This window comes from Malus sylvestris, chromosome 5 (genome assembly GCF_916048215.2).
Source record: "Malus sylvestris chromosome 5, drMalSylv7.2, whole genome shotgun sequence".
NCBI classification, from domain to species: Eukaryota; Viridiplantae; Streptophyta; class Magnoliopsida; order Rosales; family Rosaceae; genus Malus; species Malus sylvestris.
Window position 1 is genome coordinate 43,448,044 of NC_062264.1, and position 15,185 is coordinate 43,463,228.

General features: G+C 40.7%; 1 protein-coding gene, 1 long non-coding RNA gene and 1 other non-coding gene across 3 annotated transcripts; 1 reads left to right on the forward strand and 2 right to left on the reverse strand.

Annotated features, from left to right (window-relative positions):
* The first annotated feature begins 907 nt into the window (after nucleotides 1-907).
* LOC126622368 (general transcription and DNA repair factor IIH subunit TFB2-like) lies at nucleotides 908-14,655 on the forward strand. Its single transcript, XM_050291090.1, has 15 exons — nucleotides 908-1,308; nucleotides 1,762-1,929; nucleotides 2,039-2,107; nucleotides 2,264-2,357; nucleotides 2,544-2,644; nucleotides 2,766-2,811; nucleotides 2,902-2,961; nucleotides 11,640-11,708; nucleotides 12,137-12,220; nucleotides 12,336-12,419; nucleotides 12,555-12,640; nucleotides 13,025-13,115; nucleotides 13,631-13,711; nucleotides 13,941-14,015; nucleotides 14,102-14,655. Exons 1-15 carry the CDS (start codon nucleotides 1,196-1,198, stop codon nucleotides 14,243-14,245), a joined length of 1,365 nt encoding a protein of 454 aa, XP_050147047.1. The 5' UTR covers nucleotides 908-1,195; the 3' UTR covers nucleotides 14,246-14,655.
* Nucleotides 6,131-11,356, reverse strand: LOC126622394 (uncharacterized). The gene is made up of 2 exons (XR_007623420.1): nucleotides 11,200-11,356; nucleotides 6,131-6,164 (listed from the first exon to the last, which is right to left on the reverse strand). It is a non-coding gene; the product is annotated as an uncharacterized LOC126622394 (long non-coding RNA).
* A 303-nt stretch (nucleotides 14,656-14,958) lies between the features above and the next one.
* Nucleotides 14,959-15,031, reverse strand: TRNAV-UAC (transfer RNA valine (anticodon UAC)). The gene has a single exon. It is a non-coding gene; the product is annotated as a tRNA-Val (tRNA).
* Between the last annotated feature and the right edge of the window lie 154 nt (nucleotides 15,032-15,185).

Consider the following 15,185-nt stretch of genomic DNA (forward strand, 5'->3'; position numbering starts at 1 on the left):
AGCTCCTAGCGACCAAACGAGACTCAAAGGTATATTATTAACACAATGTGATAAGCGGTGTCACACTGAAAAAAATGAAGCATAGGGTTCATGAAATATACCCAAATTATAGTAAGTAGTTTAGTTATTGCACATGAAGTAGTGTTTTGTCCTGGTTGAGCATAATTATAGGGTAGTGCTATCATTTTAACACCCCTTTTAATTTTCAACTGTCGGATTAAATAAATTGAAGAATATTAATGATAAAAAATTAACAAGGATGTGTGAGAGGTAAAAATGAGTGTCTGAGTAGCACTATTCCTAATTATATTAGCCGTCCTAGACTTTGGTTTATAGTAAATTGTAGTAATGATTTTTTAACTTTAACTCAATTGAAGCAATGATCTCTCAACTAAAAATCCATTACCACTGGTCATTAACTCATCAAAACATGCAACTATGGTCCCTCAACTAAAAATTCATTATCATTGGTCCTTCAACTTTAACCCAATTCAAGCAATGATCCCTCCACTTTAACTAAATTGTAGCAATGATCCTTCCAACATAACTCATTTTGACAAAATTATGATGAAGTTAATGAAAATGACCATAGCTACACATTTTGATGAGTTGAATGAGCCAATTGTAGCAATAGTCCTTCCAACATAACTCATTTTGACAAAATTTTGATGAAGTTGATGAAAAGAACCATAGCTACACATTTTAATTAGTTGAGGGAGCCCAATTGTAGCAATGGCCATTTCAACATAATTCATTTTTACAAAATTTTTACGAAGTTGATGAAAATGACAATTGCTACAATTTATTCCTTTGGTTTATTACTCCAAAATTAAATGATGGTTCAACAGAGAAAAATAAGTCATGATTCAATCCAAAACGCCGTCGTATAGAGAAAAGGCGCGGTCGTATGAATAGAAGCACATCGAAGAAACCAGAACAAACGTACCAAAAAGCGAAGAAGATCCGGCGATCTTCAATCATCGGAGAAAATCACATGTACGACGTCACTTTGTCGACCTTCAGTCACACTCCCACTGAAGACACAGAAGCGTGCAAGAAACACAATCTGAAAATTTGTACCCTAGAATTTAATTTCAATTCTTAAACCCCTGTTTGGAGGTGATTGATTCTTGAAGCTCGGAAAAACCCTAGAATCTCAGAGCGGGTCAGAACCCCCGATTGGATTGGATAAAAGATGCCTCAGGTGAGGATCATCGCGAAGAATTTCATGGACATGGTGGCCGCCCTGCCCGCCATGAAGCTCGACAAGCTATACGAGAATGCATTCATCTGCGAAGCAATTCTCAGGTCTCCACCTTTTCTGCTTTTCTTACTTCAATCTTTCTTCGCTTTTGCAATGTCGAGTATTAGCTTTATTTGCAATTTGTGTTTGTTGATTGGGTGCATAGGGAACTAGCTGAGCCTGTAGTCTTTGATGAGTGAGCAAGTGAATAATCATCTTGGTGCAATTTTCGGGTCTCGGTTTTCTTTGTCATTGCGGCACATTAGCTTTGTTTTTGGGTTCTTTTGTGTGTGTTTTTTATTAGTGCATATGAACGACTCTGTGATCTCTATGCACTTTGATCTTTGATGAGTTAGTTAGTGATAATCATGTAGCTGTAGGTACAATTTTTAGGTTTCGAGTTGCTTTCACGTATTGGTTTTATTTACTTGTTTATTTTGGGTTGTATTTTAGTTTATGTTTGTTGATTAAGTGTATATGAACTAGCTCGGTAATAATCATAGAGCTGCAATTTTCAGGTCTCTGCCACCGTTGGCTAAGAAATATGTCTTGCAACTGTTGTGCATTGAAGTTCCGGTGACTGCCAAGTCAATGGAGGAGTGGGTGCTTCCTGATGGGGTCTCGAAGCATAGAGTTGCAATTGATCGGCTGATTCAATTGAGAATATTTACTGAAACTGTGGACAGGTGATTCGAGCTTTTTTTTTTTATGGTTTTCCAGAACAACATTTTAAATTTGATGCTGGGTGGTATCTTTATTTTATTTATATTGTTTTCATTTTTGACTTTATGACAGGAAGAGGGAAACAACCTACACACTAAATCCTATATTTCAGACTAATCTCAAGAAGCTTCTGGTACACGGGTGAGTTTTGCGCCCCCTACTTACTTCTATTTGTGTGTATATGAGGTTTAGGGATCAAAGTAATTACAAGATAGTGGGTTATGCGTTTATGTATAGGGTTTACTCATGCAGAAGTTTCAGGGCCTCTGTTCATTATTTCACTTTTTTATACTGCAGTGTAGTTTTGCCGAGAGAACCAATGCCTTCAAATATCACAGTGAGGCTCCCAAGCTTGGAGGATCTTCAGGCTTTTGCCCTAGAACAATGGGAGGTATGGACCCATGCATCTATTACCTTTTTGAATTTATGATTCTGTTTTTAAATATTTTGTGTGCCTTTTGTGTACCGTGGTGACTATGATGTATAGTTGTATATTATTATTTTTTATAACTTCTTATTGTGAAGTTTTATAATTTAGGTTTGCTCTTCTTTATGACTTTCTATCATGTAATATCAGTGTTTCTTGCTGCAACTTATCAACTCATCTCAAAGTGAGAGGCCATCGAACATCAGTTCGTCTATGATGAAAACTTTCCAGCGGGGTCTTTTGAGTCAAAGGTCCTTGCTTTTGTTATTAGTTTTTCCTGCTACACAAGCCTTTCTTTCTTTTGCACATATGAAAAGATTAACATTGCATCTCATATCTGATATCGGGGTTTTCCAATTTCTGTTTGTACAGGGATAGAGAAGCTCCAAGATTAACTGACAGTGGTTTCCAGTTCTTGGTATGCAAACCGCTTCAACTGCTTGCACGCAGCATGTTTGATTTCTCTTAATTCTTACTCGAAATTATTTCTGATATGTGAATACCACAGTTGATGGATACAAACGCGCAACTCTGGTACATCATCAGAGAGTACATCTCTAACTCGGAGGTATGGATTCATTACATTATTAGTTGTAGGTTCCTTTCCAGACCATTAACCTGATATTTTTTGCTTGTCATTACTCTATACTCTGAAGTCAGAGCTTCTATTACGGTTCCAAGTATTTTATCAAGTACTAGAAAAGGAAAATGTGGAATGATCACGTCGAATCCTTATGATAATGAATCCAGAACAAAATCGCGCTAAAGCTAGGGCGTCACCCGTAAGTGGCGCGCTGTGTGGCCCGAGCACAGTGATAAGTGAGCAAGGGTCGCTGTATCTCCATCGGCACCCGGATGCAGTGTTAAATGAGCAAGGGGGCCATAGAAAATTCTTTTCGAACGACTCCACTCAAAGTTGTTTGGGAGCATATGCTCCTATCAACTTTACCCGGGACACACAAAAGAAGTACTTTGATCCTATTAGACGGGGGAGGGTGAAGAAGCTAGGACAGAAGGGTAGAGTTCAAGAGAGCAAAATGCGTTTAGGAACGTGGAATATAGGAACCTTAACGGGAAAATCTATGGAAGTAGTGGAAGTTATGGTGAGGAGAAGGATAAATATTATGTGCCTACAAGAAACTAAGTGGGTTGGTAGTAAGGCAAAGGATCTAGAAAACTCAGGGTTTAAACTTTGGTATTCGGGCACAAATAGAACGAGAAACGGTGTTGGCATCATCGTGGACAAGACCTTGGTACAAGATGTTGTAGATGTCAAGAGGGTAGGAGATAGAATCATGGCAATCAAGATTGTAATAGGACAAGAACTTATCAATGTGATTAGTGCGTACGCACCTCAAGTAGGGTTGGATACGAGTTCGAAGGAGAAATTTTGGGAAGATCTTGGAGACTTGGTGCAAGGAATTGCTCAGACGGAGAAGTTATTTATAGGAGGAGATTTAAATGGACACGTGGGCAGGGAGACAGGCAACTATGGAGGTTTTCATGGTGGCCATGGTTTTGGGGAGAGAAACGAGGATGGGGAAGCTATCTTGGATTTTGCAATGGCATATGATCTCTTCTTAGCCAACACCTTCTTTAAGAAGAGAGAAGAACATGTGATCACCTACAAGAGTGGGTCGTCAAAAACACAAATAGATTTTCTTCTAATGAGGAAAGGGGATCGTATAACTTGTAAGGATTGCAAAGTTATACCAGGAGAGAGCGTGGCTAATCAACATCGCTTGTTGGTGATGGATGTACATATCAAAAGAGTAAGACAAAAGAACAAGACTTGGAAGTGCCCAAGGACTAGATGGTGGAATCTAAAAGAAGAAAAACAAGCCATTTTCAAAGAAAAGGTAATCACCCAATGTGTGTGGGATAGAGAGGGGGAAGCTAGCCAAATGTGGGATTCCATGGCTAGTTGTATCCGAAAAGTAGCAAAAGAGGTATTAGGAGAGTCCAAGGGCTTTGCCCCACACCAAAAGGAATCTTGGTGGTGGAATGAGGAGGTACAAACAAAGGTGAAGGCTAAGAAGGAATGTTGTAAAGCCTTATACAAGGAGAGGACCGATGAAAATGGTGAAAGGTATAGAAAAGCGAAGCAAGAGGCGAAGAAAGCTGTCAGAGAAGCTAAGTTAGCGGCTTACGACGATATGTATAAACGACTAGATACCAAAGAAGGAGAGTTGGATATCTATAAACTATCTAGAGCAAGGGAAAAGAAGACAAGGGACCTAAACCAAGTGAGGTGCATCAAGGATGATGATGGAAAGGTTCTTGCTACAGAGAACGCGGTTAAAGACAGATGGAGAGGTTATTTTCATAATCTCTTCAATGAAGGACATGAAATGAGTGCTTCTTTAGGGGAGTTGAGTAACTTAGAAGAGTGTCGAAACTACTCTTTTTATCGTCGAATCCGGAAGGAAGAAGTGGTTGTAGCTTTGAAGAAGATGAAGCATAAAAAAGCAATAGGCCCAGACAATATACCAATCGAAGTGTGGAAACTTTTGGGAGAGACAGGTATAACATGGCTCACTGACCTTTTCAATAGGATTTTGAAAACGAAGAAGATGCCAAATGAGTGGCGAACGAGCACTTTGGTGCCTATCTACAAGAATAAGGGCGACGTACAAAATTGCATGAACTATAGGGGTATTAAGCTAATGAGTCATACAATGAAGCTCTGGGAGAGAGTCATTGAGCATAGATTGAGGCAAGAGACACGGGTTTCGGACAACCAATTCGGGTTCATGCCAGGGCGCTCAACCATGGAGGCAATCTATCTCTTACGAAGATTGATGGAAAGATATAGAGATGGGAAAAAGGATTTACACATGGTCTTTATAGATTTGGAAAAAGCGTATGATAGGGTCCCAAGAGACATTCTTTGGAGGATTTTAGAGAAGAAAGGAGTACGAGTAGCATATATCCAAGCTATAAAGGATATGTATGAAGGAGCAAAGACTGCCGTAAGAACTCATGAAGGACAAACCGAAAGCTTTCCCATAACTGTAGGATTACATCAAGGCTCATCCTTAAGTCCTTACCTTTTTGCGTTGGTAATGGATGAGTTAACAGGACATATTCAAGATGATATTCCTTGGTGTATGCTGTTCGCAGACGATATAGTGTTGATAGATGAAACTCAGGAAGGGGTAAATGCAAAGCTTAACCTTTGGAGAGAAGTGTTGGAATCTAAAGGTCTTCGCCTAAGCCGATCAAAGACAGAATATATGGAGTGCAAGTTCAGTGCAAATGGAGGCCAAAACGAGTTAGGGGTGAGGATCGGAGATCAAGAAATACCAAAGAGCGACCGTTTTCGTTACCTAGGATCTATCTTGCAAAAGAACGGAGAATTAGATGGAGATCTCAACCATAGAATACAAGCTGGATGGATGAAGTGGAAGAGTGCATCCGGCGTGTTATGTGACCGCCGTATGCCACTGAAGCTCAAGGGAAAATTTTATAGGACGGCAATAAGGCCGGCGATGCTGTATGGCACAGAATGTTGGGCGGTGAAACATCAACACGTACACAAAATGGGTGTAGCGGAGATGAGGATGCTTCGTTGGATGTGTGGGCACACGAGAAAGGATAAGATTAGGAATGAGGATATCCGGGGTAAAGTAGGAGTAGCTGAAATTGAAGGAAAGATGAGAGAAAATCGGTTACGGTGGTTTGGACATGTGCAAAGAAGGCCTACTGACGCTCCGATTAGAAGATGCGACTATGGGACAGAGGTTCAAGGCCGAAGGGGTAGAGGAAGACCTAGGAAAACTTTGGAAGAGACTCTAAGAAAAGACTTAGAGTACTTGGATCTAACGAAGGACATGACACAGGATCGAGCACAATGGCGTTCTAAGATTCATATAGCCGATCCCACTCAGTGACTTGGATTTTCCAAGTCTCCAACCGAGAAGTTTTCCTCACTCGGAAAATTAAGGGAACACTACCCCAACCTACATGCTCCACTCAGAAAGCTTCAACATACAAGCTTCAACAAAAGAAAATTCAAAGAACTTAGCGAAGAAGGCTTTGGTGTATTTAACACAATACGTTGAAATGAAGGAAAGCTTATTTATTGATAATCCCCGATAAGCTACAAATATGTACATATACATGAGTCAAAATAAACACACAAGAGGGAGCCTTCACAAAGGTTGCTTAGGAGAAGTCTCAGCAGTCGGTAGAGCCCCAGAAAGAGAAGGCACCGGAGGGGGATCATTTGGAGCCTCAGTACTGGACAGAACCCTAGAAGGAGGAGGCATCAGAGATTGATCATTTGGAGCTTCATTACGCGGTACAGCCCCAGAAGACGAAGGCAATAAATGCCTTTGGAACAAACCCACAAATCTCTGATGATCAAGTAAAACCTGACCATCAGTTTCCTTTATCTGGTCAAGCTTCCTCTTCATGTTTGTAGCATAGTCATGTGCGAGCCGGTGCAACTGTTTATTCTCATGCTTGAGCCCTCTAATCTCCTGTTTGAGACTCATCACTTCAGCCGCCAATGATTCAACTTGGCGGGTTCGAGCAAATAGGCGTTGGGCCATATTAGACACAGAACCTGCACACTGAACACTGAGAGCCAGCGAATCCTTAACAGCTAACTCATCAGACCGTTTGGAAAGTAGTCTGTTATCTTTGGGAGTGAGAAGGTTCCTGGCCACCACCGCAGCGGTCATATCATTCTTCATCACGGAATCCCCAACGGTAAGAGGACCAGTAGGGGAGACGAAGGATGGGCGCCATATGTTGTCTGGAGAAGGCGGGGCTGCCTCTTCAACAAGGTTCAAGTCAAAACGACGGTCGGAGGGGCCAGACATTTTCAAAGGTGTTGAAGAGAGAAGAGGTCGGACAAATCAAGATCTTAGAAGTGCAAGAATGAAGCTTCTACTGGTGGAGATTCAAGTGTGCTTTGGAACTTAATGCCAGCCCCTATAAAAATCTGCACTCGACGGAGCTTCAGAAATCGAAGAGGCGCCTGCTCAGAAATCGAAGAGGCGTTTGCTTTCTCAAAAGCTGGGCTGCTTAGAGATCACGAGGGTTGATCTCAGAAATCGAAGAGGCGTTTGCTTTCTCAAAAGTTGGGCTGCTCAAAGACCTCGAAGGCTGATCTCAGAAATCGAAGAGGCGCTCGCTTTTTCAAAAGCTGGGCTCCCCAGAGACCACGAGGGCTGATCTCAGAAATCGAAGAGGCACCTACTTTTCCAGTCTTGTCAGCACCTGTCACACGCACACTCAGCTTTGCGGAAATTATGGGCATTCTGTCGAAGACTTCTGGGGAAGTAGAAAACACATGAATCTTACTGTTCAATCACCCACTTCCCACACGCAACAATAGCTCATGGGTACCACAGATAACTTTGCCAAAGTTGAGCACGTGAAGCTTGCAGCTCCCACTACATCGCTCTGACCAAGAAGGGTAAAAGAATAGCAAAGAAACAGCACTAACAAAGTTTAGACCCATAAATTTTGAAGGTCTAGCTACCATATTATTACCCACAAGGGTAAAGGAATAGTACCACTGCTGGATAATTGGAAAGTCCCTGTGTGTCAACCTCTGTGCTTCGTGGCAAGGTAGACTAGCAAACATGCCCAACCTTTACTCACATTCGAGAAAACACTCCCAATAAGATTGCTTGCTCCAAAATCGAAGAGGCACCGTCCTCCGAATCTCGAGAGCCAGACTCCCAACATGACTACTTTCTTAAAAATCGAAGAGAGGGTAGAGGAACAGTACCATTGCTGGATAATTGGAAAGTCCCTGTGTGTCAACCTCTGTGCTTCGTGGCAAGGTAGACTAGCAAACATGCCCAACCTTTACTCACATTCGAGAAAATACTCCCAACAAGATTGCTTGCTCCAAAATCGAAGAGGCACCGCCCTCCGAATCTCGAGAGCCAGACTCCCAACATAATTACTTTCTCAAAAATCGAAGAGACACTGCTCCCCGAATCTTCGAGAGCCAGACCCCCAGCATGATTGCTTTCTCAAAAATCGATGAGGCATCGTTCTCCGAATCAATCGAAGAGGCGCTCGCTTTCTCAAAAGCTGGGCTGCTTAGAGACCACGAGGGCCGATCTCAGAAATCGAAGAGGCACCTACTTTTCTAGCCTTGTCAGCACCTGTCACACACACACTCAGCTTTGCAGAAATTATGGGAATTCTGTCGAAGACTTCTGGTGAAGTAGAAAGCACATGAATCTTACTGTTCAATCACCCACTTCCCACACGCAACAATAGCTCATGGGTACCACATATAACTTTGCCAAAGTTCTCTGCCAAAGTTGAGCACGTGAAGCTTGCAACTCCCACTACATCGCTCTGACCAAGAAAGGTAAAAGAATAGCAAAGAAACAGCACTAACAAAGTTTAGACACATAAATTTTGAAGGTCTAGCTACCATATTATTACCCACAAGGGTAAAGGAACAGTACCACTGCTGGATAATTGGAAAGTCCCTGTTTGTCAACTTATGTGCTTCGTGGCAAGGTAGACTAGCAAACATGCCCAACCTTTACTCACATTCGAGAAAACACTCCCAACAAGATTGCTTGCTCCAAAATCGAAGAGACATCGTCCTCCGAATCTCGAGAGCCAGACTCTCAACATGACTACTTTCTCAAAATCGAAGAGAGGGTAAAGGAACAGTACCATTGCTGGATAATTGGAAAGTCCCTGTGTGTCAACCTTTGTGCCTCGTGGCAAGGTAGACTAGCAAACATGCCCAACCTTTACTCACATTCGAGACAACACTCCCAACAGATTGCTTGCTCCAAAATCGAAGAGGCACCGCCCTCCGAATCTCGAGAGCCAAACTCCCAACATGATTACTTTCTCAAAAATCGAAGAGACACTGCTCTCCGAATCTCGAGAGCCAGACCCCCAGCATGATTGCTTTCTCAAAAATCGAAGAGGCATCGTTCTCAGAATCTCGAGAGCCAGATACCACAGACCACTTTTTCAAAGTGCTCTGACAGAGTTAAAACATGTGAAACTGGCAGCTCCCACTACCGTGCTATGACCAAGCAGGGTAAAGGAATAGCATTACTACTTCTTAGGGAGACTCCTATATATGTCGACCTCCATCCCCAACAGACAGGCAGACCTGCAAAAATGCTCAACCCTTCATCATATCTGAGAGGGCACTCCCAACGAAGCCTTTCGAAATATTCAGCTTTCCTTCCCCCCGATAATACCTCTGCAAACAAGCTATACTAGAGCAAGAATATCTCATATCATCAGGGTTAAAAGCAAGAGTATCCCATATCATGCTTTTTCCCTGTCTTTTCCTTTGACCTTGTTTTTACCTGCAAGACAAGGAGAAAGAGAGCAATCAGTCAGCACTTGGAATCAAGCTTCCAGCCAGGAACTGACTGCCTGGAACCCCTTACCTGATTACTTACCTGGCATTGCTCTCGAGTACTCATCTTCAACATCTTATATTTCCAGGGAAGATTCCGCATCTGCTTGAGGAACAGATAGGGCAAGTGCGAAGGATACAAGGAAGCATGTGGAGACAAGCGTAACAGCACACGTGCCGATACATCCATTACTCTGTCAAAAGCAAAAGTATTCCATATCAGCAGGGTGGAACGCACTCTAGATTTGATGGACTTGTTTTGACCCTCAAATTCTTCAGTCGGCCTTATACTCTGGAGGAAACCAGAAAACCCTCAAGCTCAGTTCAAGAATAAGCCTGTGGAAAGTTACTTCTTCAAAAGCAATAGTATCTCATATCATCTCTTCTCATTTTTCTTCTCTTTATCCTTCATGCTGCTGCAAGATGGGGAGAAGGTGAACAATCAGTCGGAGCTCTGATTGCTTACCTTGTCTGTCACCTCTTTCAGCAGACCCCCTAGCTCGGCGACTTGGGGGACTCCTACTACATGGTTTGTATCGCGCTTGACCAAGCCTGAAACTACAAGTAAGCTTCAAGTGAAATTGATACATTACCTTGTGCATCTCCACCAGTTAAAGATACCACCCCTGGATGGAGGAAGAGTACTTCCAGAGAAGATGCCACATCTACCTATGAGACAGATAAGGCAAGTCAAGACGACACCACACTCCGATACTTAGAAGTTTCGTGATTACGAGATCATTCTCCTACAATATTTCCTAATGTCATTTGTACTAAATCATTCACTTGTACTCACTAAAGGAGAGCTTGAACCTATGTACTTGTGTAAACCCTTCACAATTAATGAGAACTCTTCTATTCCGTGGACGTAGCCAATCTGGGTGAACCACGTACATCTTGTGTTTGCTTTCCTATCTCTATCCATTTATATACTTATCCACGCTAATGACCGGAGCAATCTAGCGAAGATCACAAAAAGCGACCGTTTTCGCTACCTAGGATCTATCTTGCAAGAGAACGGAGAATTAGATGGAGATCTCAACCATAGAATACGAGCTGGATGGATGAAGTGTAAGAATGCATCCGGCGTGTTGTGTGACCGTCGTAGGCCACTGAAGCTCAAGGGAAAATTTTATAGGACGGCAATAAGGCCAGCGATGTTGTATGACACAGAATGTTGGACGGTGAAGCATCAACACGTACACAAAATGGGTGTAGCGGAGATGAGGATGCTTCGTGGGATGTGTGGGCACACGAGAAAGGATAAGATTGGGACTGAGGATATCCGAGGTAAAGTAGGAGTAGCCGAAATTGTAGGAAAGATGAGAGAAAATCGGCTCCGGTGATTTGGACATGTGCAAAGAAGGCCGAATGACGCTCCGGTTCGAAGATGTGACTACGGGACAGAGGTTCAGGGCCGAAGGGGTAGAGGAAGACCTAGGAAAACTTTGGAAGAGACTCTAAGAAAAGACTTAGAGTACTTGGATCTAACGGAGGACATGACACAAAACCGAGCGCAATGGCGTTCTAGGATTCATATAGCCGACCCCACTTAGTGGGAAAAGGCTTTGTTGTTGTTGTTGTTGTTGTTGTTGTTGTGTGTGTGTGTTCCTATGGTTTAACTTATCAAGGGAATTTAATTATAACCATTTGGGCAAACGAAATAAGGAAAATTTTACCTAATGTGTTTCCTTGAGGACTCGAGTTAGAAGTTGAAAGTACAATGTGACTATGTTGTTTGTGATGTTGACCATTATCATACACTAAGTTATTGAGATGAAAATGATAAGAAAGTGCAACTTAAGTTTTTCTTCTCAGTAGCTGTGTTCAAGAGTTTTATCTTATATCTCATCTCTCCTCAATTTTATTTGTTGCAGGAGCGTGGGCTAGATTCTGCAGATTTGATTTCTTTCCTGCTAGAACTTAGTTTTCATGTTACAGGCGAGGTATTGGTTATATGCCTTTGTATACATGACTATTCTTTTGCAGTAGCATGTGCTTTATTGAATTTCCCCATATTTTCTTAGGAAAACTAATGAAAAGGGCTTGAAAACTTTGAGTTTTAATGATAAGGACAAAATAAAGGGTAAAGTGAATAGTACCAGGATTGACTTTTTAGTGTATAAATGTGGTTTTTCGTTAAAGTGAACAGTACCGGGTGCTTTTCGTTAAAGTTCCCTATTTTCTTTTGTGGCTAATATTTTTTTTTTCCAATTGAAACATAAATAGTGTTGCAGTAAATGCTGCCATAAGAACTTTTGATAGAATTCAATTCATTATCTTTTTGTAGAAAGCGTTTCCTTCCACATGGGAAGTTTGTACCTGGAATTTTTCTCTCAACTCTTGATTCTATTTTTTTTATTTTGTGTGCAAGGCATATAACATAAATACATTGAATGAGAGGCAGAAGAATATAATCAAGGATCTTGCAGATTTGGGACTGATCAAACTTCAGCAGGTTATACTTTTCTGATTTATTCTTGGTTGTACATGTGCTGATAATTTCCCAGATGATAGTTTAACCATATCCTAACATCAAGTTTAATTTGCTGCCTTTTTGTGTACTTATCCAGGGAAGGAAAGACAGTTGGTTTATACCTACTGAATTAGCTACTAATCTATCAGTTAGCTTGACAGACTCATCATCGAGGAAACAGGTATGTTATTTGTACTCATGCTAGCTTTGTCGCAAATTGGTTATTCTGCAACTGATTCTCTATCATCAAGAAAACTGGAGTGCATTCCATGGCTATACATGCTACTTACGAATTGTTTACTTGATTTTTGTTCAGGGATTTGTTGTTGTGGAAACAAACTTCAGACTCTATGCCTACTCAACATCTAAATTACATTGTGAAATTTTACGTCTTTTCTCAAGGTATATGTTGACCAATTGGTCGATCAACTGCCTTGTACAGTTTGCAGTTTCTGTTTTCTTTTAGTCATGAGACACATGAAATAATTATTGCATGCTGTTTGAATATCCTTTTAATTATGGCCTAGAAATTGTTGAAAGCACAAAGAGATGCATATAAGAAAGATGGTAGAAGAAAATCAAGCTGAAGGCTTATAAATGCATTTTTGGATCTCCTGCCTCTGAATTTTCTCGTCCTAGGGTCAGGGGGGAGAGTTAGCATTTAGCTACAGTGGGGGTGTCATTGTTTTGGTTGTGTTGGTATACAATACTTCTTGTTCTTTTTAATTTCTGAGCTAAGTTTTTATTAAAATTCTTACTAAAATTTTCTTTTTCTACTCTGTGCAGGGTAGAATATCAACTTCCAAACCTTATCGTTGGAGCAATAACAAAAGAAAGTTTATATAGTGCTTTTGAAAATGGCATCACTGGAGAACAGGCAAATATTTTCTTTTTGTTACTCTACTTTTAGTTTTTCAGTATAAGTCTTAAGTAATTTTGGCTATACTTAGTCCTCCTCAAGCTGTCTGAGAGTCGTGGGAAAACGATGGTATACTTAGTTGAGATAACTGCCGCAATTCTTGTACAACAAATGAGTAGAAAGATACAGCCTTTCTAGGGATGTTTTGCTTCACAAGCTTAAAAATTAAGATGTTCTTCTTCAGTAGTCTTTCTTGGCTTTTTCTCCGTCTAGCCCTTATGCTTCTTTATGCAGTAGATTTTTAGATGACCTTCATTTTAGTTGCTATTTTTTCTCTACAGTTTAGGGTTTTTCAGTTCTTGGTTTACTGAGCGTATATCCCCGTGTGCTTATGGAAAAGGCTTCAAGTGCTAGTACCTATCTTTCTGTATGCACACACGCACATCCTCCCAAGTCACATGGGAGAAAGGGTTGCTGAAACTGTTTCTGGAATGTTGGAAGTCTAATATTTTTTTATATATTTTTTTTGGCAGATAATTTCTTTTCTTCAGCAGAATGCACATCCACGCGTTGCAGAGAGAGTACCATCCGTACCTGAGAATGTCACAGATCAGGTCTGATCCTTCTCTATCTTCATATTTGAATTCAGCAAAATATTTGAGAGTTCAATTTGCTTGACTCCGATGGAGAAAAAAATGTCCAATATCAAGCTCATCTATGCTCTTCTATAAAATTAAATATAACAGAGTTCTTTGAATTGGATAGTTTTTATTATGTTATGTTGTAAGCGACTTCCATGCATGTTGGTATTCTGACGTTTTCAAATTCACTCGTATCTGGCAGATTAGGCTGTGGGAAACAGATCTGAATAGGGTTGAGATGACTCCAGCTTATTATTACGATGAATTTCCAACGAGGGTGACAATCCGCTTTCCAAAATTGATGCGTGTATATTGTTTTTCGTTGTTATCATTTTTCTAAGATCTTTCCTTTATAACTGCCAGGAACTCCTCGAGGGTGCGTCTGACTTTGCGCGAGGCTATAATGCTCTGCTGTGGGAGGATGTAAATTCGAAAAAGATGCGTTTAGTGGTCAAGGCAGAAAACCACGTGCACATGCGAGAATATCTTGGACGTCAAAGGCAGTAAGAGGCTGTTATCGGTTAACAAATTCCGGCAAAGCTCGCTGCTGCGGAAAATGCTCGGTCTAAGATCCTTGGAGCTGTTACATATAAAAGTTTTGTTCTTATAGCTGGAATTGCTTGCAAAGTCATAACTCTTTGGGAGTTTTAACTTTGCATGGCAACCGCAGTGGAAAATTGCAGGATCAATGCAATTTTCTGCGCATATCTTGGCTGTATATATCTACACACTACGATATGGAATATGCAATTTTGAAATTGCAATGTGCAAAATCGAGCTGGATTTAGACTGGTTGACATGATTTTACGAACCGTCGTGTTCGGTTTTGGAATTGGAGCTTGTACCAAAGGATATTAACGGTTGCTTATTAAAACTTTGGTAGAATTATCTTCATCGAAAGCGATTGTTTGAAGAAATTTTGAAATTTTATTCGTTCACTGTTAGTTTGATAATTATTTCGTTTATGGGTTTTATTGCTGTAGATAGAGAAGAAGAATAATGGTCGAAAGAATTTTAAGTTATTATATTTAATTAAAATTTAGTAACGGAATGGTTATTACTTTTATTTCTTTCATCAAGTTGGTATTTTGTGTTTTTAATCCTATCCTTTTTTGTTTGTTTTTTAATAAAGGAAAATGAAAAATAAATTCAAATAGCAAGGGAAAGAAAAATATAAAAAATTGAAAGCATAAATGAGGAATATAAAAAAAATGAAGGCCTGTTGCTGCCCAGGATCGAACTGGAGACCTTTAGTGTGTAAGACTAACGTGATAACCACTACACCACAGCAACTTGTTGATTAGATGTCCGATATTTACAAATATTGTACCAAACTGACAGACCGCAAACTAGCCAAATTGACCTGTGCTACCCGACACTTGAAAAATGATGAAGCCATAAAGTGATGGTGATGTCGAAAGTGTGAGTAGATTAAAACCTAAGGTAA

What these genes read in the sequence shown, in the direction of transcription:
- LOC126622368 (XM_050291090.1), top strand. Translation starts at nt 1,196, where the DNA reads ATGCCTCAGGTGAGGATCATCGCGAAGAATTTCATGGACATGGTGGCC. An exon ending in ACAGTGGTTTCCAGTTCTTG is followed by an intron (nt 2,812 to 2,901) that starts GTATGCAAACCG and finishes TGAATACCACAG; the next exon opens with TTGATGGATACAAACGCGCA. An exon ending in ATGGCATCACTGGAGAACAG is followed by an intron (nt 13,116 to 13,630) that starts GCAAATATTTTC and finishes TTTTTTTGGCAG; the next exon opens with ATAATTTCTTTTCTTCAGCA.